General features: G+C 37.9%; 1 protein-coding gene across 1 annotated transcript in view; it reads left to right on the top strand.

The window, feature by feature from the left end:
* Positions 1 to 14054, top strand: part of KNTC1 (kinetochore associated 1) — a 76516-nt gene that overhangs the window by 985 nt on the left and 61477 nt on the right. The window contains exons 2-8 of the mRNA XM_027575812.2: positions 1699 to 1869; positions 9239 to 9359; positions 10900 to 11015; positions 11377 to 11455; positions 12286 to 12366; positions 13243 to 13277; positions 13874 to 13984. Of these exons, the coding sequence (XP_027431613.1) occupies positions 1741 to 1869; positions 9239 to 9359; positions 10900 to 11015; positions 11377 to 11455; positions 12286 to 12366; positions 13243 to 13277; positions 13874 to 13984 (672 nt within the window). The 5' untranslated portion in view covers positions 1699 to 1740. The remainder of the gene's footprint in view (positions 1 to 1698; positions 1870 to 9238; positions 9360 to 10899; positions 11016 to 11376; positions 11456 to 12285; positions 12367 to 13242; positions 13278 to 13873; positions 13985 to 14054) is intronic.

Below are 14054 nucleotides of genomic sequence, written 5' to 3'. Positions count from 1 at the left end.
TTGTAGGGAGGCAGTATAACAGTTAATAGGCGTGAATTTGTGTCTTGTCTAACTACATCATTTACTCGCTTTAGGCCACCTTGGCCATTTATTTAATCCCTGGCTCTTATCTTTGCTGTAAAATGGGTTGTTGTGCAGATTAAATGAGTAAAGCATTCAAAACTATCTTGCATACTCAATACATGTTAACTGTTTTATCTGTCCTTCGTAGGCGACGAATATAAACTTCATAATGATTGCAGGCCTTTGCTGTCTTCCGGGCTGTATTCCAGCTCTAGAACAGTGCCTGACACAAAGGAGGCATCCATAAGCATTTGTTGAATGAGTGACTGTGACTGCCCTGGAAGGCTGATAATATTTCTCTATTTTTTTTCAGATGTGGGACACAGAGACCCATAAAAGTATTCACCCCAACCTGTCCCTCCTGTCTTAATCTCCTTCCAACTCCCACCCAAACACCAACCACTAGAACTACTGTCTGTTCTAACATGCTTTATTTTGTACCCTTGCTCACACTCTTGGTAAGAACTCTTTTCCTGTATTTAAAAACCTCCTATGACCATAGCCTGAATGTTACCTGCTTCCACCAATGAAAATAATAAATTATCTAACACTTAATATTGAGTGCTTGCCATGAACCAAGCATTGTTGCATGAGTATTTAAAACTCATAACCTGGGCGCCTGGGTGGCTCAGTTGGTTAAGCAACTGCCTTCGGCTCAGGTCATGATCCTGGAGTCCCTGGATCGAGTCCCGCATTGGGCTCCCTGCTCAGCGGGGAGTCTGCTTCTCCCTCTGACCCTCCCCCCTCTCGTGCTTTCTCTCTCATTCTCTCTCTCTCAAATAAAGGAATAAAATCTTAAAAAAAAATAAAACTCATAACCTTTGCAGGTACAACTATGTTCCTATTACAGAGAATTAATGAACAAGGATTACATTGCTTCCTCAAGGACAACTGGTTGTAAATGAAAAAGCACCTTCCCTGTGCTGTATGTTCCATAAAATTTAAAACATATTTCTGCTAGCGCTTATCAAAACAGTTGTAATTATTTGGTTGCTATTTCCCACCAGTGATTGATCAAGGGATTGTTTTTCATCTTAGTATTCTATTCCCACTCACAGCACACATAAAATGAGTTACATAAGTCTTTGCTGATGAGATGTTCAAGTGACTCTCCTAGGTTTACAGGTATACTCTTTGGTTTAGTCAGAAACAATCCAATTTTTCCCCTTTACCCTTATCATTTTCATTTACTGTATAATACTGGAAACATTAATGGACTTTTTCTAAAGTTCGTTTGGAACCTTAACCATCCTAAGATATCCCAGATAGTCTGACTTTAGAGCTTCTGCTATTTATTGCTATACTGCTAAAAGGTTTATTTCAAATGAAAACTTGTTATAATTTCAAGCTAGGCACACAAAATACTGGAAGCTGTAGGATACATTGATGAGATCAGATTTGTCTGTGTTCCTAGATGGATATATTGTTCTCTGATGATGGTCATAGCTCTAGTTCCATTTATCTTATTGGTCTGAAGTATCTAGTGACTACAGAAATAACTCAAAAGTCTTGATTGATTGATGTATGTGTGTTATATATGTGTTTGTGTGTGTGTGTTTATTAAACCTTTTCATTTTCCAAGGAACTATTTTTGCAGCAATATAATTTGTTCTCTAACTTTACGTGTTGTCACAGGGAAAGCAGTGGTTCCTGGCTGAGGAAGACAATCTCAGAAACATGTGGAATGAGATTGAACTGTTGACAAGTGATGATACAGGAAGTGGGTACCTAAGTGTTGGTTCAAGAAAAGAACACGGAACTGCTTTATATCAAGTTGATTTGCTAGCAAAGATCTCCTCGGAAAAGGTAATGATTATGGTACTGTTTTCATTTATAACACTTTTGCTAAGGGCTTAGTAAGCCCAGTAGTCACATGGTAGATGTTCTATAAATGCATATAGCATTTCTCAGGGAATCAAGGTTCATTCTCAGATTACTGGAAATTTCCATGTGAATTCCCCTTCATTGTCTTAAGATCACTATTTCCGAAATTGAACATTTCAGAGCTCTTCTTGACATTTGGACCAATAGAATATAAATAAAGCGAAGCAGAGAATACCCACCACCAGCTTAGGAAATAAAACATTATCAATAGATTTGAAGCCCCTGGGGTCCCTTCCCAATCCCATGCTCCCCCTGTACTCCATCCCTGAGTTAAACATTCTGCTGAGGTTGACATTTATCCTTTCCATGCATTTCATTTTTTTTTTTTTGAAGATTTTTATTTATTTATTTGAGAGAGAGAATGAGATAGAGAGAGAGCATGAGAGGGGAGAGGGTCAGAGGGAGAAGCAGACTCCCTGCTGAGCAGGGAGCCCGATGCGGGACTCGATCCCGGGACTCCAGGACCATGACCTGAGCCGAAGGCAGTTGCTTAGCCAACTGAGCCACCCAGGCGCCCGGTCCATGCATTTCATTCCACATACTAATTTTCTTCTTTTAACAATAATTCTACCGGGGCGCCTGGGTGGCTCAGATGGTTAAGCATCTGCCTTCAGCTCAGGTCATGATTCCAGGGTCCTGGGATTGAGCCCCGCATCAGGCTCCCTGCTCAGCGGGGGGCCTTTTTCTCCCCCTCCCTCTACTTCTCCCCCTACTCATGTTTTCTCTCTCTATCTCTGTGTCTCGAATAAATAAATAAAAAAAAAAATCTTAAAAAAAAATAATTCTACCATTCTCAGTCCAGGCTTGAAACCTTATTTTTTGCATCCTGTAGAAAATATTATAGGTAGTTTTTTTATCTTACAGTTTCTTTTTCAGTAATTTGCTTCTGATAAAGTAATTTTTGTAAACAAAGGGTTTTTTTGTAAAGAAAGTACATCTGATTTTTATTCACAGTATTATAGCCCAGGATCCCTTCCCTTCCCTTAGTAAGTCAATACAATATTTAATCCTCTAGTTAAGAAAAAAAGTTTAAATAAAAAGAAGAAAACTATTAGAGACAAAATTGTATCTTCTAGGGCTTCAAAGGAAGGGCCTCTTCTGGGGACCTTATTCATAAAGGACTTCAAATGTAGGCTTTTTGGCTTTTTTTTCAACTGAGGTTCTATATGTATTCAGAGAAACTGGCTGATAGGATTTAAAAAAAATATACCATTCTTTACACAGCTTGCATACTTTTGTTTAACTATACTGCCTTTAGTAGACTATGAATCGCAGAATTTGTAAATGTTCATTATGAGTACTACAAATATATTATTTTCCTTGGTATTAAATTGTTTATTTGTTAAAAGCAAAAATTTTAGAGTATACTGAAAGTTCTGTAATGAGAAAGTGGCATTTATATTTTAGTATTATCAGGAACCTCAAAACATGGAAGTAGTCCAGGCCTTTCTTGAGCTCTGAGGACTCCTATTAAAAAATAATAGTATGTGTGTATTGAGCTTCAAATTCAGCTAGGACGGGGCGCCTGGGTGGCTCAGTCAGTTAAGCGTCCACCTTCGGCTCGGGTCATGATCCCAGGGTCCTGGGATTGAGTCCCACATCGGGCTCCCTGCTTAGCAGGGACCCTGCTTCTCCCTTTGCCTCTGCCTCTCTCTCTCCGTCTGTCTCTCATGAATAAATAAATAAAATCTTTAAAAAAAACAAAAACAACAAATTCAGCTAGGAACTAAAATTTCATCTGTTATTAGCTTGGAGTATCTCTCATCACTCTATGTCCAAAACCCTATGCTAACCTCTTAGAATAGAAGGTAACCTGGGGGGGCGCCCGGGTGGCTCAGTCATTAAGCATCTGCCTTCGGATCAGGTCATGATCCCAGGGTCCTGGGATCGAGCCCCGCATCGGGCTCCCTGCTCCACGGGAAACCTGCTTCTCCCTCTCCCACTCTCCCTGCTTGTGTTCCCTCTCTCATTGTCTCTCTCTGTCAAATAAATAAATAAAATCTTAGAAAAAAAAAAAGAAGATAACCTGGGGCGCCTGGGTGGCTCAGATTGTTGGGCTTCTGCCTTTGGCTCAGGTCATGATCCCAGGATCCTAGGATCGAGCCCCGCATCAGACTCCCTGCTGAGCAAGGAGCCTGCTTCTCCCTCTCCCTCTGCCTGCTGCTCCCCCTGCTTGTACTTTCTCTCTAATAAAAAATAAATCTTAAAAAAAAAAAAGAATATAAGGTAACCTGTTATCTCATCTTTTTAGGATCTTTCCTTAAAGTGAAGGAGACAGGACATCAGTGATAAAAATGACTTATTTGTGCAAGTCAGTATATGCTAAATATCAAATGAATGGTACAGACAGTAAATGCAGTAAGAATTAAGAGGGAGGAGAGTTTGTTGTGGGTGGGGACAGTTTAAGGAGCATTTCATAAAGAAATTAGCACTTGGGCCTTAAGGAAAAGGGAAAATGGAAACACAACTTATCAAAATTGTGAAGTGCAGCAAAAGCTATGCTTACAGGAAAATTTATAACGTTGAATGTATATGTTAGAAAAGAAGGAAGATCTAAAATCAATAATCTAAGTTTCTTGCTTAGGAACCTAAAAAGTAAGGGCGAATGAAATCCACAGTAAGTAGAAAAAAGAATAAGAGAACAGAAATCAGTGAAATTGAAAACAGGAAATCAGTAGAGAAAATCAATGAAACCAAAAACTGTTTCTTTGAAAAGATCAATAAAATCTGTAATTCTCTAGCCAGGCTAACTAAGAAAAAAAGAGAGAACACAAATTACTAATATCAGAAATGAAAGAGCGGACATCACTACAGACCCTGTGGACATTGAAAGAATAATCAAGGAATACTAAGAGCAGCTCTGTGCCCACAAATTTGGTAACCTAATGAAATGGACCACGTCCTTGAAAGACATAATCTTCCAAAACTCACACAAGAAGAAATAGACAGTCTGAATAGGCCTCTACCTATCAAAGAAATTGTATCAGTAATTAATAACCTTCCAAAACAGAAAGAACCAGTCCCAGATGGGTTCACTGGTGAATTCTACCAAACATTTAGGGAAGAAATTATACCAATTTTCTACAATCTCTTTCAGCAGATAGTAGCAGAGGGAATACTTCCTAACTCATTCTATAAGCCCAGCATTACCCTAATACCCAAACCAGGCAAAGACATTACAAGAAAACTACAGACCAAGATTTTTCACGAACAGAAATGAAAAAATTTTCAACAAAATATTATCAAATTGAATCCAATATATAAAGAGTTATATACTACAACCAAGTAAGATTTATCCCAGGTATGCAAGGTTGCTTAAACATTTGAAAATCAACTAATGTTTAGGTGATGAATGTGTTAACTAACCTTATTGTGGTAATCATTTCACTATATATATACATATTAAATTATCACATTTTACACCTTAAACTTACACAATGTTACTTACAAATTATATTTCAGTAAAGCTGGAAAAAAAAAATCAATGTAATCCTTTATATCAACAGATTAAAGAAAAATCACATAATCCTATCAGTAGATGCAAAAAAAGCATTTAAAAAAATCTAACAATCATGATAAAAACTCTCAGTAAACTAGGAATAGAAGGAAGCTTACTCAATTTGATAAAGAATATCTAAAAAAACCTATAGCTAACATTATACTTAATGCAAAGAAACTAGAAACTTTCCCAGTAAAATCAGAACAAGGCAAGGATAGCCCTCTCACTACTTCTTTTCAACATCATACTGGAAGTCCATTTAATTCAATAAGCCAAAAAAAAGGAAATAAGAGGAATACAGACTGAGAAGAAAGAAATAAAACTTTGTTTGCACATGACCTAATTGTCTATGTAGAAAATCTGAAAGAGTTGACAAAAAAACACCTGAAACCGAAACAGTTATAACAAGGTTGCAGGATATAAGGTTGATATGCAAAAGTCATCTGCTTTCCTATATACCAGCAATGAACAAATGGAATTTGAAATTAAAAAACACAATCCAAAATAATCCTTGTGGGATGCCTGGGTGGCTCAGTTGGTTAAGCATCTGCCTTTGGCTCGGGTCATGATCCCAGGGTCCTGGGATTGAGTCCCGCATCAGGCTCCTTGCTTGGCGGGGAGCCTGCTTTTCCTTCTGCCTGCTGCTCCCCCTGCTTATGCTCTCTCTTTCTGACAGTTAAATAAATAAAATCTTTTAAAAAAGTAGATTGCCTTTAAAAACAAAACAAAACAAAAACCAAAATAATGTTTGTGACCTTGGATCAGGCAAAGCCTTCTTACATGTGATGCTAAAAGCACAAGTGACAAAAGAAAAAAATAAATTGGACTTTATCAGAATTAAAAGCTGTGTTTCAGGACACAGTCCAAAAAGTGAAAAGACAACTCACAGAATTTGTAGACAGTTATCGGACAAGGAACTTGTATCCAAAAAATACAAAGAACTTCCAACTTAATTATAAAACGACAAGTAACTTGGTTAAAAAATGGGCCAAAGACCCTAAGACACACCTCCGCAAAGAAGATATACAGATGACAAGCATATGAAAAGATGGTTCACATCTTGTCATCGAGGAAGTTTAATTTAAAACAATCATGAGGGGCACCTGGCTGGCTCATTTGGAAGAGCATGCAACTCTTCATCTTGGGGTTGTGAGTTCCAGCCCCACATTGGGTGTAGAGATCACTAAGAAAATATAAAGTTAAAAAAAAGTAAAAATAAAACAATCATGAGATACCCCTGCACACCTATCAGAATGGCCAATATCAACAACACTGACAACACCCAATGCTGATAAGGATGTGGAGCAACAGGAACTCTTATTCAGTGCTGGTGGGAATGCAAAATGGTACAGCCACTCCTGAAGACAGTGGGGCAGTTTCTCCCAAAATGAAACATACTTAACACAATACCAACAAAGCAGTTGCACCCCACAGTATTTACCCAAAGGAGCTGAAACTTACATCTACAGGTACAAAAACCTGCACATAGATGTTTATAGCAGCTTTATTTAAAAAATTGGCATAACTTGGAATCAACCAAGATATCCTTTAGTAGGTGAATGGATAAACTGGTACGTCCAGACAATGAAATATTATTTAGCCCTGAAAAGAAATGAGCTATGAAGCCATGGGAAGACATGGAGGAAACTTAAATGTCTATTACTAAGTGAAAGAAGTCAATCTAAAGGCTGCATACTGTATCATTCCAATGATATGACATTCTGGAAGTGATAAAACTATGGACACAGTGATAAGATCAATGGTTATCAGGGATTAGAGATTGAGGGGAGGAGGGACCAATAGGCACAGCCCAGGATTTTTAGGGCAATAAATTACTCTGTATGATATAATAATGACAGATATCTGTCATTATACATGTGTTCAGACCCACAGAGTGTACTATAGGAAGAGTGAACTATAATGTAAATTATGGACTCTGGGCGATGATGTGTCAGTGTAGGTCTAACATTTGTAACAAATGTACCATTTGGTGGGGGATGTTGATAGTGGGGAAGGCTGTGCATGTCTGGAGGCTGGGGATATATGGCAACTCTGTACCTTCCTCTCAGTTCTGCTGTGAACCTAAAACTGCTCTTAAATAAAGTCTTAAAAAAAGAAGAGGGAGGAGAGCTGTCCAAGCAGAGAGAACTGTATGGGGACATCCCAGGAAGGTATAGCATAGTTCTTTCTTTGCAGTGGTTTGGTATAAAACTTCTCATTATTAGAAGAAAGAAGTTAAAAAAGTATAAGAGGCATCAGAATGTGGTAGCATTTTCAAGAATTTCACCTGGAGGAGGTGACTGTTGAAACAAGCACAAAATGAACTGATTGGATTAAAACTTAGCCAGGGAAGAATAAGAACAGTTAACATTTATTGAACATATATCATATGCAGGGCTATTTTCTAAGCCTTTACACAAATTCATTCATTTAATCCTGGTATAAGCCAGCATTATAGGTATTATTATTATTATTATTATTCCTGTTTTGAGGAGAGTCAGTTGAGGCATTTGCCCAAGAATACTCAGCTAGCAAGTAACCAAGCATTGTCAAACACTAAACTGTCCAACTTCTTCAAGATACATTTCCGGGGAGCCTGGGTTGGTCAGTCGGTAAAGTGGCTGCCTTCAGTCATGATCCCAGGGTCCTGGAATCTAGCCCTGAGTTGGGCTCCTTGCTCAGCGGGGAGCCTGTTTCTCCCTCTCCCTCTGCCTGCCTCTCCCCATGCTTGTGCTCTCTCTCTCTCTCTGTCAAATAAACAAATAAAATCTTAAAAAAAAAAGAAAAAGAAGTTACATTTGCGTGCAGAGCTCCAATTACCCAGAAGCTGAAAACTGGAGACTCATAATTGGCTTCCATAGTATTTTTTGAAATGTTGACTCGGCTGCCAATATTTAAAACTCAGGGGCGCCTGGGTGGCTCAGTCGTTAAGCGTCTGCCTTCGGCTCAGGTCATGATCCCAGGGTCCTGGGATCGAGCCCCACATGGGGCTCCTTGCTTGGTGGGAAGCCTGCTTCTCCCTCTCCCACTCTCCCTGCTTGTGTTCCTTCTCTCACTGTCTTTCTCTGTCAAATAAATAAATAAAATCTTAAAAAAACAAACAAACTCAGGGAGCGTCTGGGTGGCTCAGTTGGTTAAGCGACTGCCTTCGGCTCAGGTCATGATCCTGGAGTCCCAGGATTGAGTCCTGCATCGGGCTCCCTGCTCAGCAGGGGGTCTGCTTCTCCCTCAGACCCTTCCCCCTCTCATGCTGTCTCTATCTCATTCTCTCTCTCAAATAAATAAAGTCTTAAAAAAAATAAAACTCAACATTTCACATAAAGATCCAGTTTTCTTGGTAAATTGGGCATGGCCGTGCCAGGGTTGCATTTCCACCAGCTTTTAATCTCTTTCTGCTCTCTTTACTGTCTGTGGGGGCGTGAGCCCTCCAGTTCACATCCCACCTCTGACCCCCTCGCATCTCAGACACTGAGACTTTGTGCCAATCTTGGCTCATTCACTCATTTTGATGCCTACCTGCTCCTGCAGGCATAAGATCCACCCTTAGGAAACAAAGACTTGCACAAGAGAATCCCTTGCCCTTTCCTAGCAATCTTGGACTGTTTCCCCACTTTGGACTCTGAATGGATTCACGATATACCGTAGAAAGAAAAACTTGACCAATTAGAGGTACGGACTAAAGAAAAAAGTTAACTTAAATGTGGGTGCTTGGGACTATGATGATACTCTTGGTAAGTATTGTTAAACGTGTATAAAAACGTTTTATTTTAGTCCTGCTTTTACCTCCCACAGGCCTCATTAAATCCAAAAATACAAGCATGCAGCTTAAGTAATGGGTTTATTATTGTCATAGACCAATCAGTGATCCTGCTTGACAGTGTTTGTAGATTGCTTCAACTGCATCTTATATTTGGTAAGTCTAATGCAATACAATAAGATGAATTGGAAGTCAGGTATAGCTTGCTACCAATTTCTACTGCATTGCCTTTTCTTTACTCCATTATTTCTAAGACTTGAAATTGGACTAATTTCAAAAAATTAATCGCAAGTGCCTTTTCTGTGCTGAGTACCACACGCAAGGGATCCTGAGATGATCCCTTCTCTCAATAAATCTAAGGGGTGCATGTATACGTGAATACACGTAAAGAAACAGTTAACTACTTTGTTTATATCTTATCCATGATTTTTAAAATTAGAATATTGTGGAAACCAGTTGAGCCCAATTTTTTTCAAGTTCCTGAATCTTGTATATGTATAGCCCTGTAGGGGCGTCTGGGTGGCTCAGTTGGTTAAGCATCTGACTTCAACTAAGGTCATGATCCCAGGGTCCTGGGATCAAGCCACACATTGGGCTCCCTGCTCAGCGGGGAGTCTGCTTCTCCTGCCCCTCCCCCATGGCTTGTGCTCTCCCTCTCTCTCTCTCTCAAATAAATAAATAAAATCTTTAGAATATATATATAGCCCTATAAAAAGATTTTTATTAATGAGAGAGAGAGAAAAACCAGTGGGGGGAGGGGCAGAGAGAGAGAGAGAATCTCAAGCAGACACCCCGCTGAGCACGAAGCCCGACACAGGGCTCCATCCTAGGACCCTGAGATCACGACCTGAGCCGAAATCAAAGTCAGATGCTTAACCAACTAAGCCACCCAGGTGCCCCTATAAAAGCTTTTTAAATACTAATGAATTAATTCATTGAGTTAAAAGGCTTTAACTATGCAAATATGGACATAAGACTAAATTAAGGGACAAGTCAATGTGCTGGAAAATAGATGAAACATTGTGAGCATTTTTTCTGAAATTTTGAGAGAGATGGTTGTTGAAGTGTTTAGGAACTTAGACAACAGAAAAGGACTCAGGAGGTATGCATGTGAGAAGGCAATCCTGATTGCAATATGGAGGCAAGGAACTCCTGTTTTGTAGAATCTTAACGTATCTACCCTGAATGGTCTACAAGATTCACAATTTCACCATGAAATAGTGGGCTGTGTTAACGTGTAATTACATTTGTGGAAAGCCTTTGTTTATGTCTTATCCAAGAGGGCTATCCTAAGCCCTCCAATCAGCCCCACACCATGTGTGGCTCTTCCAAGCTATCTTCCCCAGCTCTACTTTTTCTTTTTTCCAGAGAATTTACCACCTTCTTACATGTCATATAATTTATTATGCCCTCATTGTTTATCATCTATTTCTGCCTTGGAATTTGAGCTCCATGAAGGTGGGACTCTTTTGTTAATATTCTCAGATACATGCAAAAAGCCTTAGCTTGTAGGAAGTGCTCAGTAAATATTTGTTGACTGAATAAGAGTAACATTCTTTTTTCTTTTAATCCCCACCTTTGGGACATATTTAAGAGAAGCTTGAATAGTTGACTTTTAATGACAAAATTGCTCTTTTTTTAATATTGAAAATAAGATTTTCGATGCAAGTTTGTAACTTTGATTTGAAATTTTCAGATACTGAAGTAGATGTCGTTGGCCTCTGTCAAGAAGGAAAATTTCTTTTGGTTGGGGAGAGAAGTGGCAACTTACATCTTATTCATGTAACATCAAAGCAAACATTACTCACTAATGTAAGACCCTGTTATGTTTTTCATATTTGTCACTTAAATTTTAAATTAACCTCTTAGACAACTAAAACTGTAACAAACTACTACTTAACTTGTTTTTAATTAAAAGAATAATGTCCTTACATTAAATTAAAGAATCATATCTTAGAAACATATGAAGTAAATGCAAAATTGAAAAACTAAGCTTTGAATATATTCCTAGTATGCTTGTCCAAAATAGTTTTCCATTTTAAAACTAAAATGTTTGGAATTATAGGCAGAATTATTGCTAATGACAATTGATAATACTAGGCTTTAAAGAATATAATTCTTGATTGTATTTTTCTGGGTTTAATCTTATCATTTGAAATGAATTTGCAATTAGGCTTTTGTTCAGAAAGCTAATGATGAAAATCAGTGTACTTACCGGAATCTTGTTATTGAGAAAGACGGTTCAAGTGAAGGTAAGTTTTTTGAAATTTTTTTCAATGTCCTCTGACTAATATCCAATAAAAAAAATCCAGATTAACTACAAATCTAATAATTTATTAACTACAGTTCATTTTTATGCCTCCTATACAATGTTAAATTCTCTAGTGATTCAAATAACATGATAAGAAATAAGAAATAAGTTTTTGTATTTTAGCTCTCTTCAGGGATTTAGATATACTTTCTCTGAACATGATATTCGAAATTCATTTTTATAGTTTTGAGAGTTCTATAGATTCCCAAGGAGACGTTATATTCTTTTAAAATGTTTTTGTAGGTTTCAGCATATTTATCATATTTTTATTTTAACAAGTGTTAATTGGACCTTAATTTATTTCATTATATCTGAGATTCTTTTTTTCCTGGCAAGTGAAGTTTGATTTATAAAAGTTTCAAAGAAGTTAGCATTGTTTTGCAAATAACTTACCAGTTCTTTCTAAATAAGCTTTATCTGTATCATTACCATATTGTTTGATGATTAGAATTTAAATGAGCAAATTGACATATTTTTAAGGTAGGTCCAAACACTTAAATTTTTTTTTAGATTTATTTATTTGAGAGAGAGAGAGAGTACTCACAGGAGCGGGGGGGTGAGGGAGAGGGAGAGAGAGTCTCAAGCAGACTCTGCACTGAGCATGGAGCCCAAGACAGGGCTCGATTTCATGACCCTGGGATCATGACCTGAACTGAAACCAAGAGTCGGGTACTTAACTGACGCTTAACTGACTGCACCACCCAGGTGCCCCAAACACTTAAATTTTATATCTGTGCATCTGTTAGAAAAACTGGCTTGATTTTATTTCAGTAGGTACCTATTATATGCTGCTGCTTACAAACAATGGATATTTTTGTATTACAAACCTTCAACTTGCAAAAATTCAACAAGGTAAATAATAGATTTTTTTTATTATTATTACTGATTTGTAGCAATATTTCTTACTAGTTTTTTGGGTAAAATTTTAAATATCTCTTTAAGAATATTATTTTAGTTTAATTAGGTTCTAAAATACCAGCTATAGTTTTAAGTATTCATATATTGCTTATTCTTCACTATTAGGGCTGCAACAGAATCTGAAGAAATGTACATTGTTTACAGCCTTCAAGGAGTTTATGGCTTAGTCGGGGAGACCAGACTAAGCTATACTACACATAGCATAGTAATAAATGCTTTTTGATGGAATGAATGAACCTGGAAACTGATATGACTGTATAAACATGTTAACAATACACGCAATAATCCATAGTATATGCTAAGTGAGTGGTATGGACCATACATCCCTCTGAGGTGGGAAAGGTTGAGGAATTTGTTTGGCGCATGTGTTCAACAAATATTTTTTCATAGTCTTTGTGCCAAGAATGTACAAAGTCCTGGGGATACCACAAGACATAGTTCTTCATAGTTTAGAGAAGGAACCAGACAAGTAAAAGCACTCTTCCAAAATGGTGTGCAAAGTGATGAAGACCTTACAGGTAGGACTTCAGAGCTTGAGTAAGAGAGTTGGAGCAGGGAGACCACCCCTTTAGGAGGTAGAAACGTGGTAAGGGAAAGTATGCAGTCGCACTCCAGGGACAAAGAGGCAGCCTGGCTGGTGCCCTATGACATGTTGTCACAGTTGATATCAGTGGTCAGGGGCAAAACTGAAAAGTCACCAGTGCTTCTCACTAGAAGCATAGTGTATATAATCTCACCTTGACACACAAGGGTGACTTGTATTTATTTTGTAGGTTAATACTGTAACTTTCGTTCTCTCCTTTCATGCAGCGATTGAGAATGTAGACTTCAATACAGCAAAAAAGGTAAGAAAAGAAATCCACAGTTTCCTTTTGAAACTTATATTTAATGTAAGTTTAGGAGAGTGTTTCTGGATATTGTCTAGTGGCTGATATTTTGGGAATTAATGTGATAGAACATTTTAATAACATTGCCATTTAAAAATGCATTTATATAGGGGCTGGCTCCCTCAGTGGAGCACGCAACTCTTGATCTCAGGGTTGTGAGTTTGAGCCCCATGTTGGGTGTTGAGATTATTTAAAAATAAAATCATTAAAAAAAAGAGATGTATTTAAAAATAAATAAAAATAAAAACGCATTTATGGGGCCCCTGGGTGGCTCAGTCATAAAGTCTGCCTTCGGCTCAGGTCATGACCCCGGGGCCCTGGGATCAAGCCCTGCATTGGGCTCCCTGCTCGGCAGGAAGCCTGCTTCTCCCTCTCCCACTCCCCCTGCTTGTGTTCCCTCTCTCGCTGTCTCTCTCTCTGTCAAAATAAAATAAAAAATCTTTTAAAAAAATGCATTTAAAACAGATTGATTTAAACTCATTTTTACCAACTTTCCAAGGAATTTGGACTGTGGAGCATATATTGACGTTCTTATTTTTTTTTTAATTTTGCAGTTACAAGGACAAATCAAGTCTGGTTTTATTTCTACTGAAAATTATCATACTCTTGGTTGTCTCAACCTTGTGGCTGGAGATTTAGCAAGTGAAATTCCTGTGATAATTGGGGTAATTCTTTCTATAAAATTTTATTTTTTTGCTTCTGAGGTGTTTCTTCATTAGCACATAGTTTTGATTA

Source organism: Zalophus californianus, chromosome 14, assembly GCF_009762305.2.
Source record: "Zalophus californianus isolate mZalCal1 chromosome 14, mZalCal1.pri.v2, whole genome shotgun sequence".
In the NCBI taxonomy this organism is placed as follows: Eukaryota; Metazoa; Chordata; class Mammalia; order Carnivora; family Otariidae; genus Zalophus; species Zalophus californianus.
Note: the sequence above shows the minus strand (reverse complement) of the source record. Positions and strands in the feature narration are given on the sequence as shown.